The sequence below is a fragment of the Nomascus leucogenys genome, chromosome 19 (assembly GCF_006542625.1).
Source record: "Nomascus leucogenys isolate Asia chromosome 19, Asia_NLE_v1, whole genome shotgun sequence".
NCBI lineage: Eukaryota > Metazoa > Chordata > Mammalia > Primates > Hylobatidae > Nomascus > Nomascus leucogenys.
In genome coordinates this window covers 74,984,337-75,001,540 of record NC_044399.1, presented here as the reverse complement: position 1 = coordinate 75,001,540, position 17,204 = coordinate 74,984,337, and the positions used below count along the sequence as shown (strand labels likewise).

At 41.1% G+C, this 17,204-nt stretch overlaps 1 protein-coding gene across 3 annotated transcripts in view; it reads right to left on the bottom strand.

The window, feature by feature from the left end:
- METTL16 (methyltransferase like 16) overlaps window positions 1-16,966 on the bottom strand; it is an 89,517-nt gene extending 72,551 nt beyond the window's left edge. For 2 of the 3 annotated variants that reach the window (XM_030799893.1, XM_003277825.4), the window contains exons 1-2: window positions 16,805-16,966; window positions 8,796-8,923 (exon numbers count right to left, since the gene is read on the bottom strand). In XM_030799893.1, the coding sequence (XP_030655753.1) occupies window positions 8,796-8,923 (128 nt within the window). In that variant the 5' untranslated portion in view covers window positions 16,805-16,966. The remainder of the gene's footprint in view (window positions 1-8,795; window positions 8,924-16,804) is intronic. The other variant, XM_030799894.1, reaches the window with a different exon arrangement.
- Between the last annotated feature and the right edge of the window lie 238 nt (window positions 16,967-17,204).

Genomic DNA, 17,204 nt, shown 5'->3' with positions numbered 1-17,204 from the left:
GGATATTGTAGTAGTATTGTAAAAGTATTGTAGTATCTTTTACCTGTCTTTTATAGCATTTGTCGCAGTTTTACAGTTTTACACCCAGGCACTCCAGCCTGGGTGACAGAGCGAGACTCTGTCTCAAAAAAAAAAAAAAAAAAAAAAAAAAAAAAAAAAAGAATATAATTGTATCCTGGTGTGATTATTAATAATTTTTACTTTCACTTTCAGAAAAGTTTCAGAGTGGTGGTGTGGTGGCATGGCATGCACCTATGGTCCCAGTTACTCTAGGCGGGGGAGTAGGGGTGGGGCACGGTACTGAGGTGGGAAGATCACTTCAGCCTGGGAGGTGGAGGCTGCAGTGAGCTGAAATTGTACCACTGCACTCCAGCCTGGGCAACAGAGTGAGATCCTGTCTTAAAAAAAAAAAAAAAAAAAAAAAAAGGCTAGATCTAGATAAAGGTAGCAATGGCAGAGATAGGGAAAAGTGAAAGGAATTAGAGATATTTTGGACAGAACATTTGTGAGATTTAGCAATGAAATGATATGTGAGCTAAGGGATGCTGTGTTTCACATGAGTCTCCAAAGGTTCTGGCTTGTTCAACAGGATAGGCAGTGCCACCCTAACTGAAGTTAGTAACTCTGGCAGAGAATCGTTTTTGAAGAGAAATATAAATCTGAGCTGTATTTGAGACATTTAAGTGGAGATGGAGCCCAGAGAAGAGGTGTGTAGAAATAAACACGTAAGTGATTTGCAAACAAACAAGTGAAGCCCTGGCACGGATGACAGCGATGAAGGAGAAAATATAAAGTGCGAAGGAAAGAGAGCTGCAGAGCAAGCTTTGAAAACTCCCTTAATAGCTGTATGCACAGTCATTACAGAGGAAGTTCCACAAGGAGACAAAGGAACACCCGAGCGGAAGAAGGAAAACCACAGTTTTCCAGTGTGGTGCGGAGGAGGCCAAGGCAAGAGGGTATCCATGAAGGATAAACCAACCAGCAGAGTGACCTGCTGCTCAGAAGGCAACGGAGCACTGAAAATCAGAGTCAGTGACATGAGGCTGCTGGAGACCTTTTAAAGAGCTGCTTTGGTAGTGGTACAGTTAGAAACCACCCTGGAATCAGCTAAAGATTAAATGAGGGCAGAGTGTGGAAGCTCCCACCTGTAATCCCAGCACTGTGGGAGGCTGAGGCAGGAGGATTGCTTGAGCCCAGGAGTTCAAGACCAGCCTGGGCAACAAAGAGAGACCTTGTCTCTACAAAAAAAAATTTTAAATTAGCCAGGTGTGGTGGCAGACACCTATAATCCTAGCTACTCAGGAGGCTGAGGCAGGAGGATCACTTGAGCACAGGAGGTCAAGGCTACAGTGAGCCGTGATTGCATCACTGCACTCCAACCTGGGCAACAGAGCAAGACCCGGTCTCAAATAAAATAAAAAATACAATACAATAAAAAATAAAATAAAATAAAATAAAAATCATGCTGTACACCTTAAATATAGACAATTTCAACTCCAAAAAATGAAAAAAAAACCTCAAAAGATTTGAAAACAGGACCTCAAAGAGATATCTGCACACCCATATTTACTGCAGCATTAACCCCAACAGCCAAGAGGTGAAAGCAACCTAAATGTCCACTGACAGATTAATGGATAAAGAAAATGTGGTATATACACAAAATGGAATACTATTCTGCCTTTAAAAAGAAAGAAATCCCGGCCCGGCGCAGTGGCTCACACCTGTAATCCCAACACTTTGGGAGGCTGAGGTGGACAGATCACCTGAAGTCAGGAGTTTGAGACCAGCCTGGCCAATATGTTGAAACCCCGTCTCTACTAGAAATACAAAATTTAGCCAGGCTTGGTGGTGGGCGCTTATAATCCCAGCTACTTGGGAGGCTAAGGCAGGAGAATCACTTCAACCCGGGAGGCAGAGGTTGCAGTGAGCAGAGATAGCACCACTGCACTCCAGCCTGGACAACAGAGCGAGACTCCGTCCCCGTACCGCCCCCCGCCCCCCACCAAAAAAAAAAAAGGAAATCCTGTCACGTGCTAGAACATGGATAAGTCTTTGAGGTATCAAGCTAAGTGAAATAAGTGAGTCAAAAACAACAAATACTGCATGATTCTACTTTAGGGTAAAGGTATTTAAAGTAGTCGAACTCATGAAAAGGTTCTAGAAATCTGCTGCACAACAAGCAGCACAGAGTTGACACACTGTACACTTAAACTGGATGAAGATGGGACATTCTATGTTGCATTTCTCACAGCAATAAAAAAAATTAAGTGGCCTTAAATTATTAAAGTACTGTACTGATATCCTTCCCACTTTTTCAACTCTCTGATACAGAAGACTTATTGAAGAAAATGTCCACTTTTTAAACACTCTCATGGGTCAAATAAGCAATTAGATAGTAATATACAGAAACACAGATCCTGAAACAATGGAAACAACCATTACTGATAACCCTAAATTAACCAAAGAATCCAAAATCCTACTGGCAAAATAAGAAATTGTACCTCAATCAATCAAGCTAAATTTTTCATTCTTTTTTTAATTTTTATTTTTTGTAGAGAAGGGGTCTCTCTATATTGACTGGCTGGTCTTGAACTCCTGGCCTCAAGCAATAGCTTCCCAAAATGGTGTGATTACAAGCATAAAGAAGTTTGAAGCCGGGCTTTCAGGCTGATCTTTAAATGACCATTCCTATGCTAACTAAAGAGCAACTAACAGAAAAGAAAAATCTAGTCATCCAAACACCTCTTTGCCCTTTCCAGGCATAGTTAAGAATACTGCGATTTCAGCCGGGCGCAGTGGCTCACATCTGTAATCCCAGCACTTTGATAGGCTGAGGCAGGCAGGTCACCTGAGGTCAGGAGTTTGAGACCAGCCTGGCCAACACGGTAAAACCCCGTCTCCACTAAAAATACAAAAATTAGCCAAGCGTGGTGGCGGGTGACTGTAATCGCCATTTAATAGAGATGGTGAAATCCCATCTCTACTAAAAATACAAAAACAGTTAGCTGGGCATGGTGGCATGTGCCTGTAATCCCAGCTACTCAGGAGGCTGAGGCAGGAGAATCGCTTGAACCTGAGAGGCGGAGGTTGCAGTGAGCCAAGATCACGCCACTGCACTCCAGCCTGGGCGACAGAGCGAGACTCAAAAAAAAAAAAAAAAAAAAGGAATACTGCGATTTCTTAGCAATGCCCAGTGACTTACCCTAAATTCAGTGAAGCTTAAAAAAAAATTTTAAAAGTCCAGTGATAAAAGAGGAACTGTTAAATTTAAGTTTTGTACTACAGAAAATTTAGGAACAACCTAAAAGTAATCAATATGGAATTGGCTAAATAAGCTATAATATATCCATGCGAGAAAATCCTATGCAGTTACTAGAAAGAGTAGGATTAGGCTGATCTCCATACACTTGTATGAAGAGGGCTCCTCAATACATTACGTTTGAAAAGAAGTTGAGTAGAAGTATATATGTACATTCTGATTGCATTCTGGCAAAAACAAAACAAAAAGACCCGTATAAACAGATGCAGAGGAAAAGTCTGGAAGGGTAGACATGGACTCGATATGCATGCAGGTGGGTAGATGAGTCGGGTGGAGACTTCCTTCACCTCACATTTCTGTATTATCTAAACACATTTAATTACATAATTCCACTTTTTTTTTTTTTTTTTTTTTTACTAAATATGTAAACTCTCTTCATAGAAGTATATGTGGATCAGCCTGGTCTTATTCTTTTTAATGACTGAACTGTACTCGCTTGGGTGGATGTATTACAGCTTTTGTAACTTTATGCAAAATGCTTACAGTATAATGTCAAATGGGGGAGAAGATGAATGATTGTATGTAACTACAACTACAACCACAAAATTTCCTACGTATGAATAAAGGCAAGGGCTTAGAAAGATGAGATTACGGACTAATTTCATCTTTTAGAGCAAAAGAACTGTGACTTTTTGTACATATGTGGCATTATCATTATAAATGTAGTTAGGAAAAATATATTTCTCTAATTTTCCCATTAAGGGGTCTATAATGTCTGTACAGTAAAAAATAATTCCTTTTTTGAAAACCGGAAAACGGGTCTTTGGTTCTAGAATACCTGCTCTCCATAACACTGTGACAGCAATCACCAAAAGATAGTGCTGCAGCTGTAGTGCTCATCATACAGCTTCAAGAGACATTTTGGGCAAGAGAACAATATGTTTTCCGAGGGCCTTCAAAGGAAGTTGTTGCTTACATAAACAATTCTTGTTATTCAAATATATATATATATATTCAATTTACAAAATGATGAACTAGAGCACACAATTTATTCACAAGGAACTATATCCTAAAAAAGTACAAGACATTAAGCTGAGGCTAGTTTAATGGAAGGAAATAAAGTGAACACCAATGAAGAGCTGATTCTTAGACTTTGTTGTTTATTTTCTATTTCTGAAAAGATCCAGACACTAGTCTGAGTGTCAGAAATACTTTTGCAGGGCAAAGTCAAGTCACTCGACTTCACTAGTGAAGTATCTAGGTCATGTTAGCACCCTGGGACATTCAAAAATCCTGAACACAGGCAAGATCTTTTTTCATTCTCATTTCAGAGATCACAGGGAGGCCCAGGAACTAAAATTAGCTCTCACGTGAAAATCAGCAGTTTATTCATTTTCAGTCTTTGTTGTTTGTTTAACACATCCAGCTTCCCAAAATAGCCTATTGTCAACAGGCTCATGGCCGATTTCCCCAGAATGACTCCTGCTCTACCACTGATGAATACAGTATTACCATTACAGATGGATTTTGAACAGTCACATTTCTGTAATCCATTGTTAAAATAACAATCATTCTAATCCTGTAGAAGCTGAACCTGATATAACAACAACGAAAGCCAAAAGCCTCCTAGTGTTACTCCAAGGTTGGTTTCTAGTCTTTAGATGGTCACTGAGGCACTAAAAATGGTACAGTCTACCCTGCATGATAAAGCCCTTCAATGCTGGGTCTTTGGTTTAAAAACAAATCAGTTGGCCGGGCACGGTGGCTCACACCTGTAATGCCAGCACTTTGGGAGGCCGAGGTGGGCGAATCACGAGGTCAGGAGATCGAGACCATCCTGGCTAACACAGTGAAACCCCGTCTCTACTAAAAATACAAAAAATTAGCCGGGCGTGGTGGCAGGCGCCTGTAGTACCAGCTACTTGGGAGGCTGAGGCAGGAGAATGGGGTCAACCTGGGAAGCAGAGCTTGCAGTGAGCCGAGATCACGCCACTGCACTCCAGCCTGGGTGACAGAGCGAGACTCTGTCTCAGAAAATAATATAAAACTTTAGTGGATGAGGATGGGGATGGGCAAAGCACAAGAATCCTCCATACCATGCCCTTAAGAAAAATTTCAAACTCCTCAGTGGGCCTTATAAAGCACCACAAAGTATAACCATCCCCAGCCCACCTCCTCCTGTCTCTTGTCCACTGCACCCCAGGCATGCTTCACTTCTTCAGTTCCCCTCTGCCCAGTATTCTTTGCACACGCTGCTGCCTCTGCCTGGAATACTCTTCTTTCTACCTGGCTCACTCCACTCATTCCTTAAAACACAACCAAGAGACCATTTCGGTTTCAAATCATTCTCTAAATCCCAAAGTCAGGTACGGTCTCCTTTTCATGTGATCCCACTGCACATCCCCCAGATTCTCCCATACTAAAAGGTTAATGGCTTATGTATTTGTCCATTTTCCCCACTAGTGTATAAATTAGTGTGTGACTGTGGCAGTGACATCTTTCTTGTTCATTAAGGCTTTCCTAGAACTGAGCACAATGTGGCTAATCAATAGGTTTTCGTTAAATAGCTGATTAAGTACAACAGTAAGTATACAGAGGAAACAAACAATGACAAAACTACATGTGTTTTTTGTTGTTGTTGTTGTTTTTTAATTACAGGATATTGCTGTGTTGCCCAGGCTGGATTCAGACTCCTGGACTCAAGATCCTCTCACCTCAGTCTCTCATGTAGCTGGGACTACAGATGCACAGCGTTGCACCCCACTAAAATATTATCTTTCCTAAAGCTACTAGGATCAACATCCACATATATCACTATGAAACAATGATTTACAAACAATGAGAGAGATGTTATAAACAGAGAAATCCCAATTCAATCTCTTTAGGGTAACTGACTCCAAAGTAAGGTGCCAAAGGTGATTCTTTATGGTATCCAAAGAAAATACCAGAAGTCCTATTTAAATATATTTTTAATTTCTATTTTGAAATGTTTTCAAATGTACTTAATATATTAACACAGTAAGTAGTACAAGCATTCACATATAGGCTGTGCTCAATTTATTTTATTTTATTTTTTTGAGATAGAGTCTCATTCTGTTGCCCAGGCTGAAGTGCAGTGGCATGATCTCGGTTCACTAAAACCTCTGCCTCCCCAGTTCAAGCAATTCTCCCTCCTCAGTCTCCTGAGCAGCTGGGACTACAGGTACGCACCACCAGCCCAGCTAATTTTTTGTATTTTTAATACAGACAGGGTTTTGCTTTGTTGGCCAGGCTGGTCTTGAACTCCTAACCTCAGGTGATCTGCCCACCTCGGCCTCCCAAAGTGATTTTAACCCTTGTATACTTGAGTGGGGGTGGAGAGTTTCACAGATCCCTTTGAGAATCTGATGAAAGCTAAGGATTATCTGCCAGAAAAATGAACATAAATATTTGTTTGAACTCCCATATGATTTTAAGGGTTATCTTGGCTTCCAGGTTAAGTCTTCCCCAGGGCCTCCATTTCTAAAGCTATAAGGAGAGGGCTTAGAGTAAAGAAGAGGTCAAGAAAATGCCTCAAGCACTATGATCCTAATCTTTTTTTTTTTTTTTTTTTTTGAGATGGAGTCTCACTCTGTCGCCCAGGTTGGAGTGCAGTGGCACGATCTCGGCTCACTGCAACCTCCACCTCCCAGGTTCAAGCAATTCTCCTGCCTCAGCTTCCTGAGTAGCTGGGATTACAGGCATGTGCCACCACACCCAGCTCATTTTTGTATTTTTAGTAGAGATGAGGTTTTCACCATGTTGGTCAGGCTGGTCTCAAACTCCTGACCTCAAGTGATCCGCCCACCCTGGTCTCCCAAAGTGCTGGGATTAGAGGCTTGAGCCACCGTGCCTGGCCACTATTATTCTTTAGTTTATTATACCACTAATTCTTTACTTTAATATACCACTATTATTCTTCCCTTTTCTCCTCAAATCCTGCTCCTCTTCCTTCCCACAGCTGAATCACCATGCCTCTCTCCAGGTAGGCTTGGAATTTCCAATTCCCTCTGTAACTCGTAGAGTTGAGGAATGCAGTTAGAGATGGTTCTTTCGCAGAGGTATAAAGACACATCAGTCATTCCCATATAATTATCATAATTTTGCCATTTCCTGAGACACTTATACTATTATTTTCTTAATTTAAAAAAATCAAGGCCGGGCACATGGCTCACGCCTGTAATCCCAGCACTTTGGGAAGCCAAGGTGGGCAGATCACCTGAGGCCAGGAGTTCAAGACCAGCCTGGCCAACATGGTGAAACTCCGTCCCTACTAAAAATACAAAAATTACCCGGGTGTGGTGGCAGAGGCCTGTAGTCCCAGCTACTCGGGAGGCTGAGACAGGAGAATTGCTTGAACTCGGGAGGCAGAGGTTGCAGTGAGGCAAGACTGCACCACTGCACTCCACCCTGCGCAACAGAGACTCCGTCTCAAAAAAATAAAGTAAAAATAAAAAATCAACTTTCTGGCTTGGTGTGGTGGCTGTAATCTCAGAACTTTGGAAGGCAAAGGAGGGAGGACCACTTGAATCTAGGAGTTTGAGACCAGCCTGGGCAATATGACAAGACCTTGTCTCTACAAAAATAAAAATAAAGATAGCTAAGCATGGTGGGGCACGCTTGGCTATTTTTATCTGGGGAGGCCGGGGCAGGAAGACAGCTTGAGCCCAGGAGTTCAATGCTGTCACAAGCTATGACTGTGCCACTGCACTCCAGCTTGGGCAACAGAGCAAGACCCTATCTCTAAAAACAAAATAAATAAATAAAAATAAATCAACCTCTTAAATTTAGTAACATCTTAAATAATAATATCTGTCAAATCAGTCCCGATGTCCTAGTTGTTATTTTCCTGCCTCACATCAAAATAAACACATACTTATTAAAATATCTTTAGGCCGGGCACGGTGGCTCACACCTGTAATCCCAGCACTTTGGGAGGCCGAGGCGGGCGGATCACGAGGTCAAGAGTTCAAGACCAGTCTGACCAACACAGTGAAACTCCGTCTCTACTAAAAATACAAACATTGGCCGAGCGTGGTGGCGGGCGCCTGTAATCCCAGCTACTCAGGAGGCTGAGGCAGGAGACTCGCTTGAACCTGGGAGGCGGAGGTTGCAGTGAGCTGAGATCATGCCACTGTACTCCAGCCTGGGCAACAGAATGAGATTTTGTCTCAAAAAAGAAAAAAAGTCTTTAGATCCTCACCAGTCACTAAGTTTTAGATCACGAAGAGCACAATCCTAAGTCTCTGCAGTTACTCTGGGATTTCTGTAGGGTAAGCAATAATTTGGACATCAAGAGAATGTTTTTTTTAAGCCAGAAGGAAACTTAAAAGCATTTGGTCCATTCCTCTAATGTTATACATTAAAAAGCTGAGACCAAGAGAGGTTAAGTGATTTGTCCAAGGTCGCATGGGAAGTTTAATCAAATGTCTAAGATTAACATTCAGGTGGGCTTTCTATTATATCATATCCATTTGAATCACACAAGAATAATAGTGATTTTTCATCTGTTACCTACCTCACTCTTCCATTCAGATTTATCTGAACATGCTGCTTAAAATCTGGATATTTGGATGCCAGATATGCAAAGTCAGGAGGTTTGTCCTTGTATCTATTTCTTGCATGCATTGATTTACTCAGAGCCATCTTAAGGAGAGAAAGAGAGAAAGAAAATCAGCATATTTATTAAAAACCATTAATGGGGGCCAGGTGCAGTGCCTCATGCCTCTAATCCCAGTACTCTGGGAAGCCAAGGCAAGTAGATCACCTGATTCAGGAGTTCGAGACCATCCTGGCCAACAGGATGAAAGCCCATCTCTACTAAAAATACAAAAAGTAGCCAAGCATGGTGGCGGGAGCCTGTAATCCCAGCTACTTGGGAGGCTGAGGCAGGAGAATTGCTTGAACCCAGGAGGCGGAGGGTGCAGTGAGCCGAGATCACACCATTGCACTCCAGCCTGGGCAACAAGAGCGAAACTCCATCTCAAAAAAAAAAAATCAGTGGGGAAAGCTGTGGATGCCAAGTTAATAGTTACAGCCAACATGTCTTTGCCGATCAAGTGAGAAAGTAGAAATTACATTTTAAAAATGTATACAACAAATAAGCACATGAAGAGATGCTGAACATCATTAGTCATCAGGGAAATACAAATCAAAACCACGTGAGATACCACTTCGTACCCACTAGGATGGCTGCTGTCAACAAAAAAACAAAAATCAAAAATTAAAAAAACAGAAACAACAAGTGTTCTGCAAGGATGTGAAGAAATTGGAGTTCTCGTGCATTGCTGTTGGGAATGTGAAATGGCACACAGCTGCTGTTGAAAAACGCTTGGCGGTTCTTTAAAAAGCTAAACATAGAATTACGATCTGATTCAGCAATTCCACTCCTAGGTATATTCCCAAAAGAACTGAAAGGAGGAACTGAAACAGATATTTGTACAGCAGTGTTCACAGTAGTATCATTCCCAAGAGTGAAAAGGTGGGAAACAACCCAAGTGTCCATCAGCAGATGAATGTGGATCAACAAAATACAGTATATCCATACACTAAATATGAATCAACAAAATACAGTATATCCATACACTAAATATGGATCAACAAAATATGGTATATCCATACACTAAATATGGATCAACAAAATACAGTATATCCATATAATAAATATGGGTCAACAAAATACAGTATATCCATACCCTAAATATGGATCAACAAAATACGGTATATCCATACACTAAATGTGGGTCAACAAAATACGGTATATCCATACAATAAATATGGATCAACAAAATATGGTATATCCATACCCTAAACATGGATCAACAAAATACGGTATATCCATACACTAAATATGGGTCAACAAAATACAGTATATCCATACACTAAATATGGATCAACAAAATACGGTATATCCATACAATAAATATGGGTCAACAAAATATGGTATATCCATACACTAAATACGGATCAACAAAATACAGTAATCCATACAATAAATATGGATTAACAAAACCTGGTATATCCATACAATAAATATGGATCAACAAAAGATGGTATACGCATACAATAAATATGGATCAACAAAATACGCTATATTCATAAAATAAATATGGATCAACAACATATGGTATATCCATACAATAAATATGGATCAACAAAACACGGTATAGCCATACAATAAATATGGACATAAATATGGATCAACAAAACAGTATATCCATACAATAAATATGGATCAACAAAACACAGTATATCCATAAAATAAATATGGATCAACAACATACGGTATATCCACACACTAAATATGGATCAACAAAATACGGTATATCCACACACTAAATATGGATCAACAAAATACGGCATATCCACACAATAAATATGGATCAACAAAATACAGTATATCCATACAATAAATATGGATCAACAAAATACGATATATCCATACAATAAATATGGATCAACAAAATACGGTATACCCATAAATATGGATCAACAAAATATGGTATATCCATACAATAAATATGGATCAACAAAATATGGTATATCCACACAATAAATACGGATCAACAAAATACGATATATCTATACAATAAATATGGATCAACAAAATACGGTATATCCATACAATAAATATGGATCAACAAAATACGGTATATACATACAATAAATATTATGCAGCCCTAAGAAGGAATGAAATTCTGATACATGCTACAACATGGAAGAACCCTGAAAACACCATGCTAAGGGAAATAAACCACACACAAAAGGACAAATATTGTATGCTTCCACTTATATGAGGTACCCAGAAGAGGTAAATTTATTACACAGATGGAGAGTGGAATAGAGGTGATGAGGAGCTGGGGGAGGGAAGAATGAGGAGTTACTGTTTAATAGGTACAGAGTTTCACTTTGGAATGATGACAAAGTTCTGGAGATAGAGGTGATGGTCGCACAAGAGAATGAACACATTTAATGTCACTGAATGGTACACTTAAAAATAGCTAAAATGATAAATTTTATGTTATGTATATTTTTCCATGATTTTAAAAATGTAGACAATATAAGAGTAAATCTTTTTTTTTAAATCAAGGGAAGAAAGCTGAAAATTATTCCTTTAAGAGCATCAAAGTGACAGAACACAGTCTGTCTATATGATCTATAACCAAGGATATTAGTTAGAGGTTAGTTGTGTTTTGTCTTGTTTTGTTTGTTTTGATATAGTGTCTCGCTCTGTCGTCCAGGACAGAGCACAGTGGCACAATCATACCTCACTGCAGCCTTGATCTCCCATGATCAAACAGTCCTTCCACCTCAGCCTCCCGAGTAGTTGGGACTATAGGTATGTGCCACCATGCCACCACACCTGGCTAATTTATTTTTAATTTTATTTTTTGTAGAGACAGAGTCTCCCTTTGTTGCCCAGATTGGTCTCCAACTCCTGAGCTCAAGTGATCCTCCTGCCTCAGCCTCCCAAAGTGCTACAACTACAGACATGAGCCACCACACCGAGCCTGGGGGTTAGTTTTTACAGTATCCTCACAAGGACTGAATATTTGGTAGTGCACCATAACATCACCAAAGTTTGAAAAAATATCTTTGATTCCAACTTAAAGTTTCAATCTTGTCATTCCCAGGTAGCTAAAACCAAATGAAAACAAACATAATTTTGTCTTCTTTCAGATTACAACAAGAAATAAAAGCAAATGTATTTCTATCAAGACATAAAAACTGAAAGAGAAACTATTATAATGATTTAGTAAATCTCCAGGTAGTTGGTAATTTTAAAAATATTTTACTATTTTATATATATATATATATATATATATATATATATCTGGGTGGTAAGTGACTTTTATTTTCTTAATATCTTTATTTTCTACTTTTTAAATAATGATTATTCTTCTAAACAGTATTATATCAGCCAAAAATCTAGGAGTCACTTGATAGTTTCTCATATCCAAGAAATCACCACTCCTGTAGGTTTTACCTGCTAAATACCTCTTAAATCCACTCTTTTTCCCTGTCCCCAACAATGTCAAGCCCAGAGACCTTTTTTTTTTTTTTTGACACACAGTTTCGTTATGTTGGCCAGGTTGGTCTTGAACTCCTGGCCTCAAGCAATCCTGCCACCTCAGCCTCCCGAAGTGCTAGGATTATAGTTGTAAGCCACCACGCCCGGCCAGAACAGCCTTTTTATTTATTTATTTTTATTTTATTAGAGACTACATTGCCCAGGCCAGACTTGAACTCCTGGGCCCAAGCAATCCTCCCACCTCAGGCTCCCAAATGGCTGAGACTACAGGTGTGCACCACCGCACCTGGTTTACAGTAGCCTCTTAATTGGTCTCCCTGCATCCACTCTTGTTCTCGCCATCCCTCCTTCCACCTCGCAGTGATCATTTCTAAACACAAATCTCGGTATGTCCTTCTCGTATGTCCACCTGCTCAAAACCTTACTCTTAGGATAAAATAAAAAACATCACTTCAGCCTACATACAAGGCCCTACATGACCTGGCCTTGCCTATCTTTTCACTATCAGTTTAAGTCACATGCCCTTGCCCTTTGTGTCCTTGTACCCCGACCACACGGCCTTTATGCAGGTTATTCTTATTTATTTATTTATTTTTTGAGACAGAGTCTCCCTCTGTCACCAGGCTAGAGTGCAGTGGTGCAATCTTGGCTCACTGCAACGTCTGCCTCCCGGGTTCAAGCGATTCTCCTGCCTCAGCCTCCTATGCAGGCTATTCTTTTTATCTGTAATGTTTTTTCCTCCCTCTCTTCAGTTGGCGAATTCTTAGTCATTCTTGGGCTCACAGTTCAAGCATCTCTTCTTCAGGAAGATCCTTCCTTCCCTAATCTCCCCAGTTAAGACAAATCCTCTATTATAACATCTCCTAGCAATAAGTATTTTTCTTTTGCAATCTTTGTTAGAGACATAATTTTACATAGTCATAAATCTGTCAATGCTATTTCAGATGGTTTTTTGACAGCTTCCTACACTGGAAATTAAACCAATTTCAAAAAAGAACGGTTGTCTTCATTCCAGACTTTTCCAAATCACATATCCAACTGCCTACCATATTTCTCACTTGAAGGGCTCAAAAATACGTGTACAATATGTGCAAAATTAAATCACTTCTACCCACCCCAAACTGGTCCTCCTCATCTTCCCTATCTCACCAAATGCAGTGCTATCTTTCTTGTGATAAACACATCAAAAATCTTCAACACCTTCTCCATGCTGCCTCCCCCATTCACAACACACCAGGTCCTGAATACTCTATCTCCCAATTATTTCTTGACCTTATCCCACTCTTCACCCTTCACAACACCACCTCTCTGGCCCAGGTCATTATCATGTCTTTCTTGGGTTGCTCTAAGAGTCTCAAACTGATCTCTTCATCACCACTCTTGCCCTCTACCAGCCAGTTTTCACTTAGCAGACAAGCCACTCCCCCCATGCAAAGGTGAACATTTCCTTATTAAATCCCTTCAGTGGCATCCCAAAGCTATTAAGCTAATAAAGTCTAAAATCATTAACAAGGCAGGCATAATCCAGGCCTTATGTGTCCCTCCAACTTCATTTGTTGCCACTTTCCCCTTCCAGACATACTGGTCTTCTTCCATTTTCTCTGCTGCATGGTAGTCTGTCTCACCATCTCCTATTCTTACTGCCTGTAAGACTCTCCTCAACCTCCCACCATCGCCTTTCACCTCTGAAGGTCCACTAGCTACTCAAATCACACCCTAGGCATCATTTACTCAGGCAGGCTTTCTCTGACCCCACAATCCAATCAGATGCCCATCTACATGCTTTCAAAGCACCCTGTGCTGCTTCTCCCTCAGAGATCTTCAGTTTACTACCGGGTATGTAATTAATTTGCATATGTCACACATAGACCTGCAACCATATCATCCTAATCTTCACTATACCCCCAGCAACCTGTATACAATAAATATTTGTTGAGTAAACAATGCAGAATTTGAGGAGATTAGTAGTCACCTGAAAGTTTTTCAGCATACCGTTACTACATTTTGCCCCTCACACTATGACTAAAACTGACTATATACCTGTTTTAATTTCCTAGCACTGATATACCCTTTACTGACCATCAGGAAAGAGTGGAGCACAAGACTAGGATGGCCCCCAGTTCTCAAGAAAACATCAACTGGGCAAGGTGGTGCGTGCCTGTGGTCCTAGCTACTAGGGAGACCGAGGATAGCTTGAGCCCAGGAGTTCCAGTCCAGCCTGGGCAACACAGTGAGACCCTGTCTCAAAATAAACATATACAAATAAGAGACTTTATTAAAAAGAAAATATCCAAAATGAAAGTGCTGGCCGGGCACAGTCACTCACGACTAAAATCCCAACACTTTCAGAGGCCAAGATAGGAGGATCATCTGAGGTCAGGAGTTCGTGAGGCCAGCCTGGTCAACATGGAGACCATCCTGGCCAACATAGTGAAACCCTATCTCCACTAAAAATAGAAAAATTAGCTGGGTGTGGTGGCACATGCCTGAAGTCCCAGCTACTCGGGAGACTGAGGCAGGAGAATCACTTGAATCCAGGAGGCGGAGGTTGCAGTGAGCCAAGATCATGCCACTGCACTCCAGCCTGGTGACAGAGCGAGACTCCGTCTCAAAAAAAAAAAAAAAAAAAAAAAAAAATTAGCTGGGCGTGGTGGTGGGTGCCTACAATCCCAGCTACTCGGGAGGCTGAGGCAGGAGAATCACTTGAACCTGGGAGGTGGAGGTTGCAGTGAGCCAAGATAGTGCTACTGTACTCCATCCAGCCGTGGTGACAGTGAGACTCTGTCTCAAAAAAAAAAAAAGAAAAAGAAAAAGAAAATATCCTTTCTTGTGATTCTGGCAAGCAACAAAAAAGAAAAGTAAACTCAGAGTAATTTCTTTAAGCTGATAGAAAATATTTTCCCTATTTATGGAGGACATGTGACCTTTATGGGGTATTTGTTACACGCAGAGAATGTGTGAAGATCAAGTCAGAGTATATGGGTATTCATCACTTTGAGTAGTTTTTATATGGATGTATTGGTAACATTTCAAGCTCTCTCTCCTAGCTATTTTGAAACATACATTGTTGCTGACTATAGTCATCATATCCTAACAGTGACTTCAAGAGATAGTGGCATGTTAGGGCTCTGCAACACATTAAGGAAAATCTACAGACTACATAGCTGACATCAGTGCACACACAACATGATACTCCGAATATATGTGAAACAAATTAAATTATAGATATGGCAGATTCATTTCCTACATTATTCAACTTTTCTGGTCAGAACAGATACAGAATGAGTCAATACTACCACTTCTTTTCTAACTAACCTCCCAATATAGGCAATGAGTTCTTAGCTAAATATATCCTATTCTTCAGAGTTTAACTGGGCATCAATTCTCTTTTTTTTTTCTTCTTCTTGAGACAAGGTCTCATTCTGTTGCCCAGAGTGCAATGGTGGAATCATAGCTCCCTGCAGCCTCCAACTCCTGAGATCAAGCAATCCTCCCACCTGAGCCTCCCAAGCAGCTGGGACTACAGGTACAGGCCACTGCACCTGGTTAATTTACTTCATTTTTTGTAGAAAGGGAGTCTGGCTTTGCTACCCAGGCTCTAGCTTCAATTTTCTACACAGAATTTACCCATCTGACATTCCATATATTTTACTTACTTTAAAAAAATCTCCCGTCAGTAAGCTTCAAGACGGTAAATATTTTGTCTGTCTTGTTCACCGCATATCCCAACGCCTAAAATAGGGCCTGAGAGAGTAGGCACTCAAGTATTTGTTGATTGAAAGCACGATGGAACTCTTCCCTGTCTGGACCACTGACACAAAGCACCCTCACTGAATTTCAAAAAAAGCTCAGCCCAAGGACTGGAACTTTTCTTCCTGGTTACTTGAGTCAGTCCAGAAAGCTAAAGTTAATAGTAGAACCCTGTGAACAAGGCTTTCCTTTTTTTTTTTTTTCTTTCTCATCTCCATGCTTCTGTTTCCTTGGTTCCTCTTGACCATTAACCCTCTTCAACTACCATTCTCTTGATACACAGCCTGTAAAACAGTCTAAATTCCAATTTCAGAACTTCAAATTCTTTCTGCACAGATCCCTCCCACCTCAACACCAATCTACATCTTCTCTCTTCGCCTTCTCTCATAAATCCGACTTTTCCCACTAGTCCTGCCACTGCCATTCTCCATCTCTTCCATTCTCTCCACGCCCTCATTTTATCAGCTCAGTTTGTCTTCCCGCCTCAGTTTTGGATCTCTCTACACCTCCTAAACCCCGGGGAGTCTTTCCTACTTCAATCCTAGTCTCTATTCTATTCGCCAACTCCTCCCACTCATCCACTCTCAACACCCCCGCGCGCGCACACACAACCACATCAGGTCTCCCCTCCTAGACCCCGAAGTCGGCACCTCACTAGCCCAAAACTCAAGAATGAGGAACCCGTGTGACCCACGGGTTAAGTGACCCATGATAGTAAATCTGCATGAGAGATATAAGTGACCCACCTCTGAGGCCGAGGTTCCTGCCACACGTCGTGTCTGGCGTGGGCCTGTACAACCCTGGAATCCTAGAATCTTAAAGCAGCCGCACAGCGAAGCTCCTAGAAACGCAGATGATACGCTCCCCGCGCGCCGCCATCTTGTGAAGCCATCTAGCCTCGTGATTGGACACATCCCTATCGCGCGACCTGTGGCTGATCTTGAAGAAGGAAGAAACCCTCGCGAGACCTGGGGTTTGCTGCTCCTGACAGAAGGCGGGGGCGTGGTGACGAGCGGAGTCGTTTGCGGTACGGCAGGAGGAGGACCTGCATTCGAATTCGCGAGAAAACTTATTTAAAAGAAAAAGAAACAAGTTTTCCGGGCCCTGCTGCAGACTTACCTCTCACACTCACTGGGATTGGGCAGG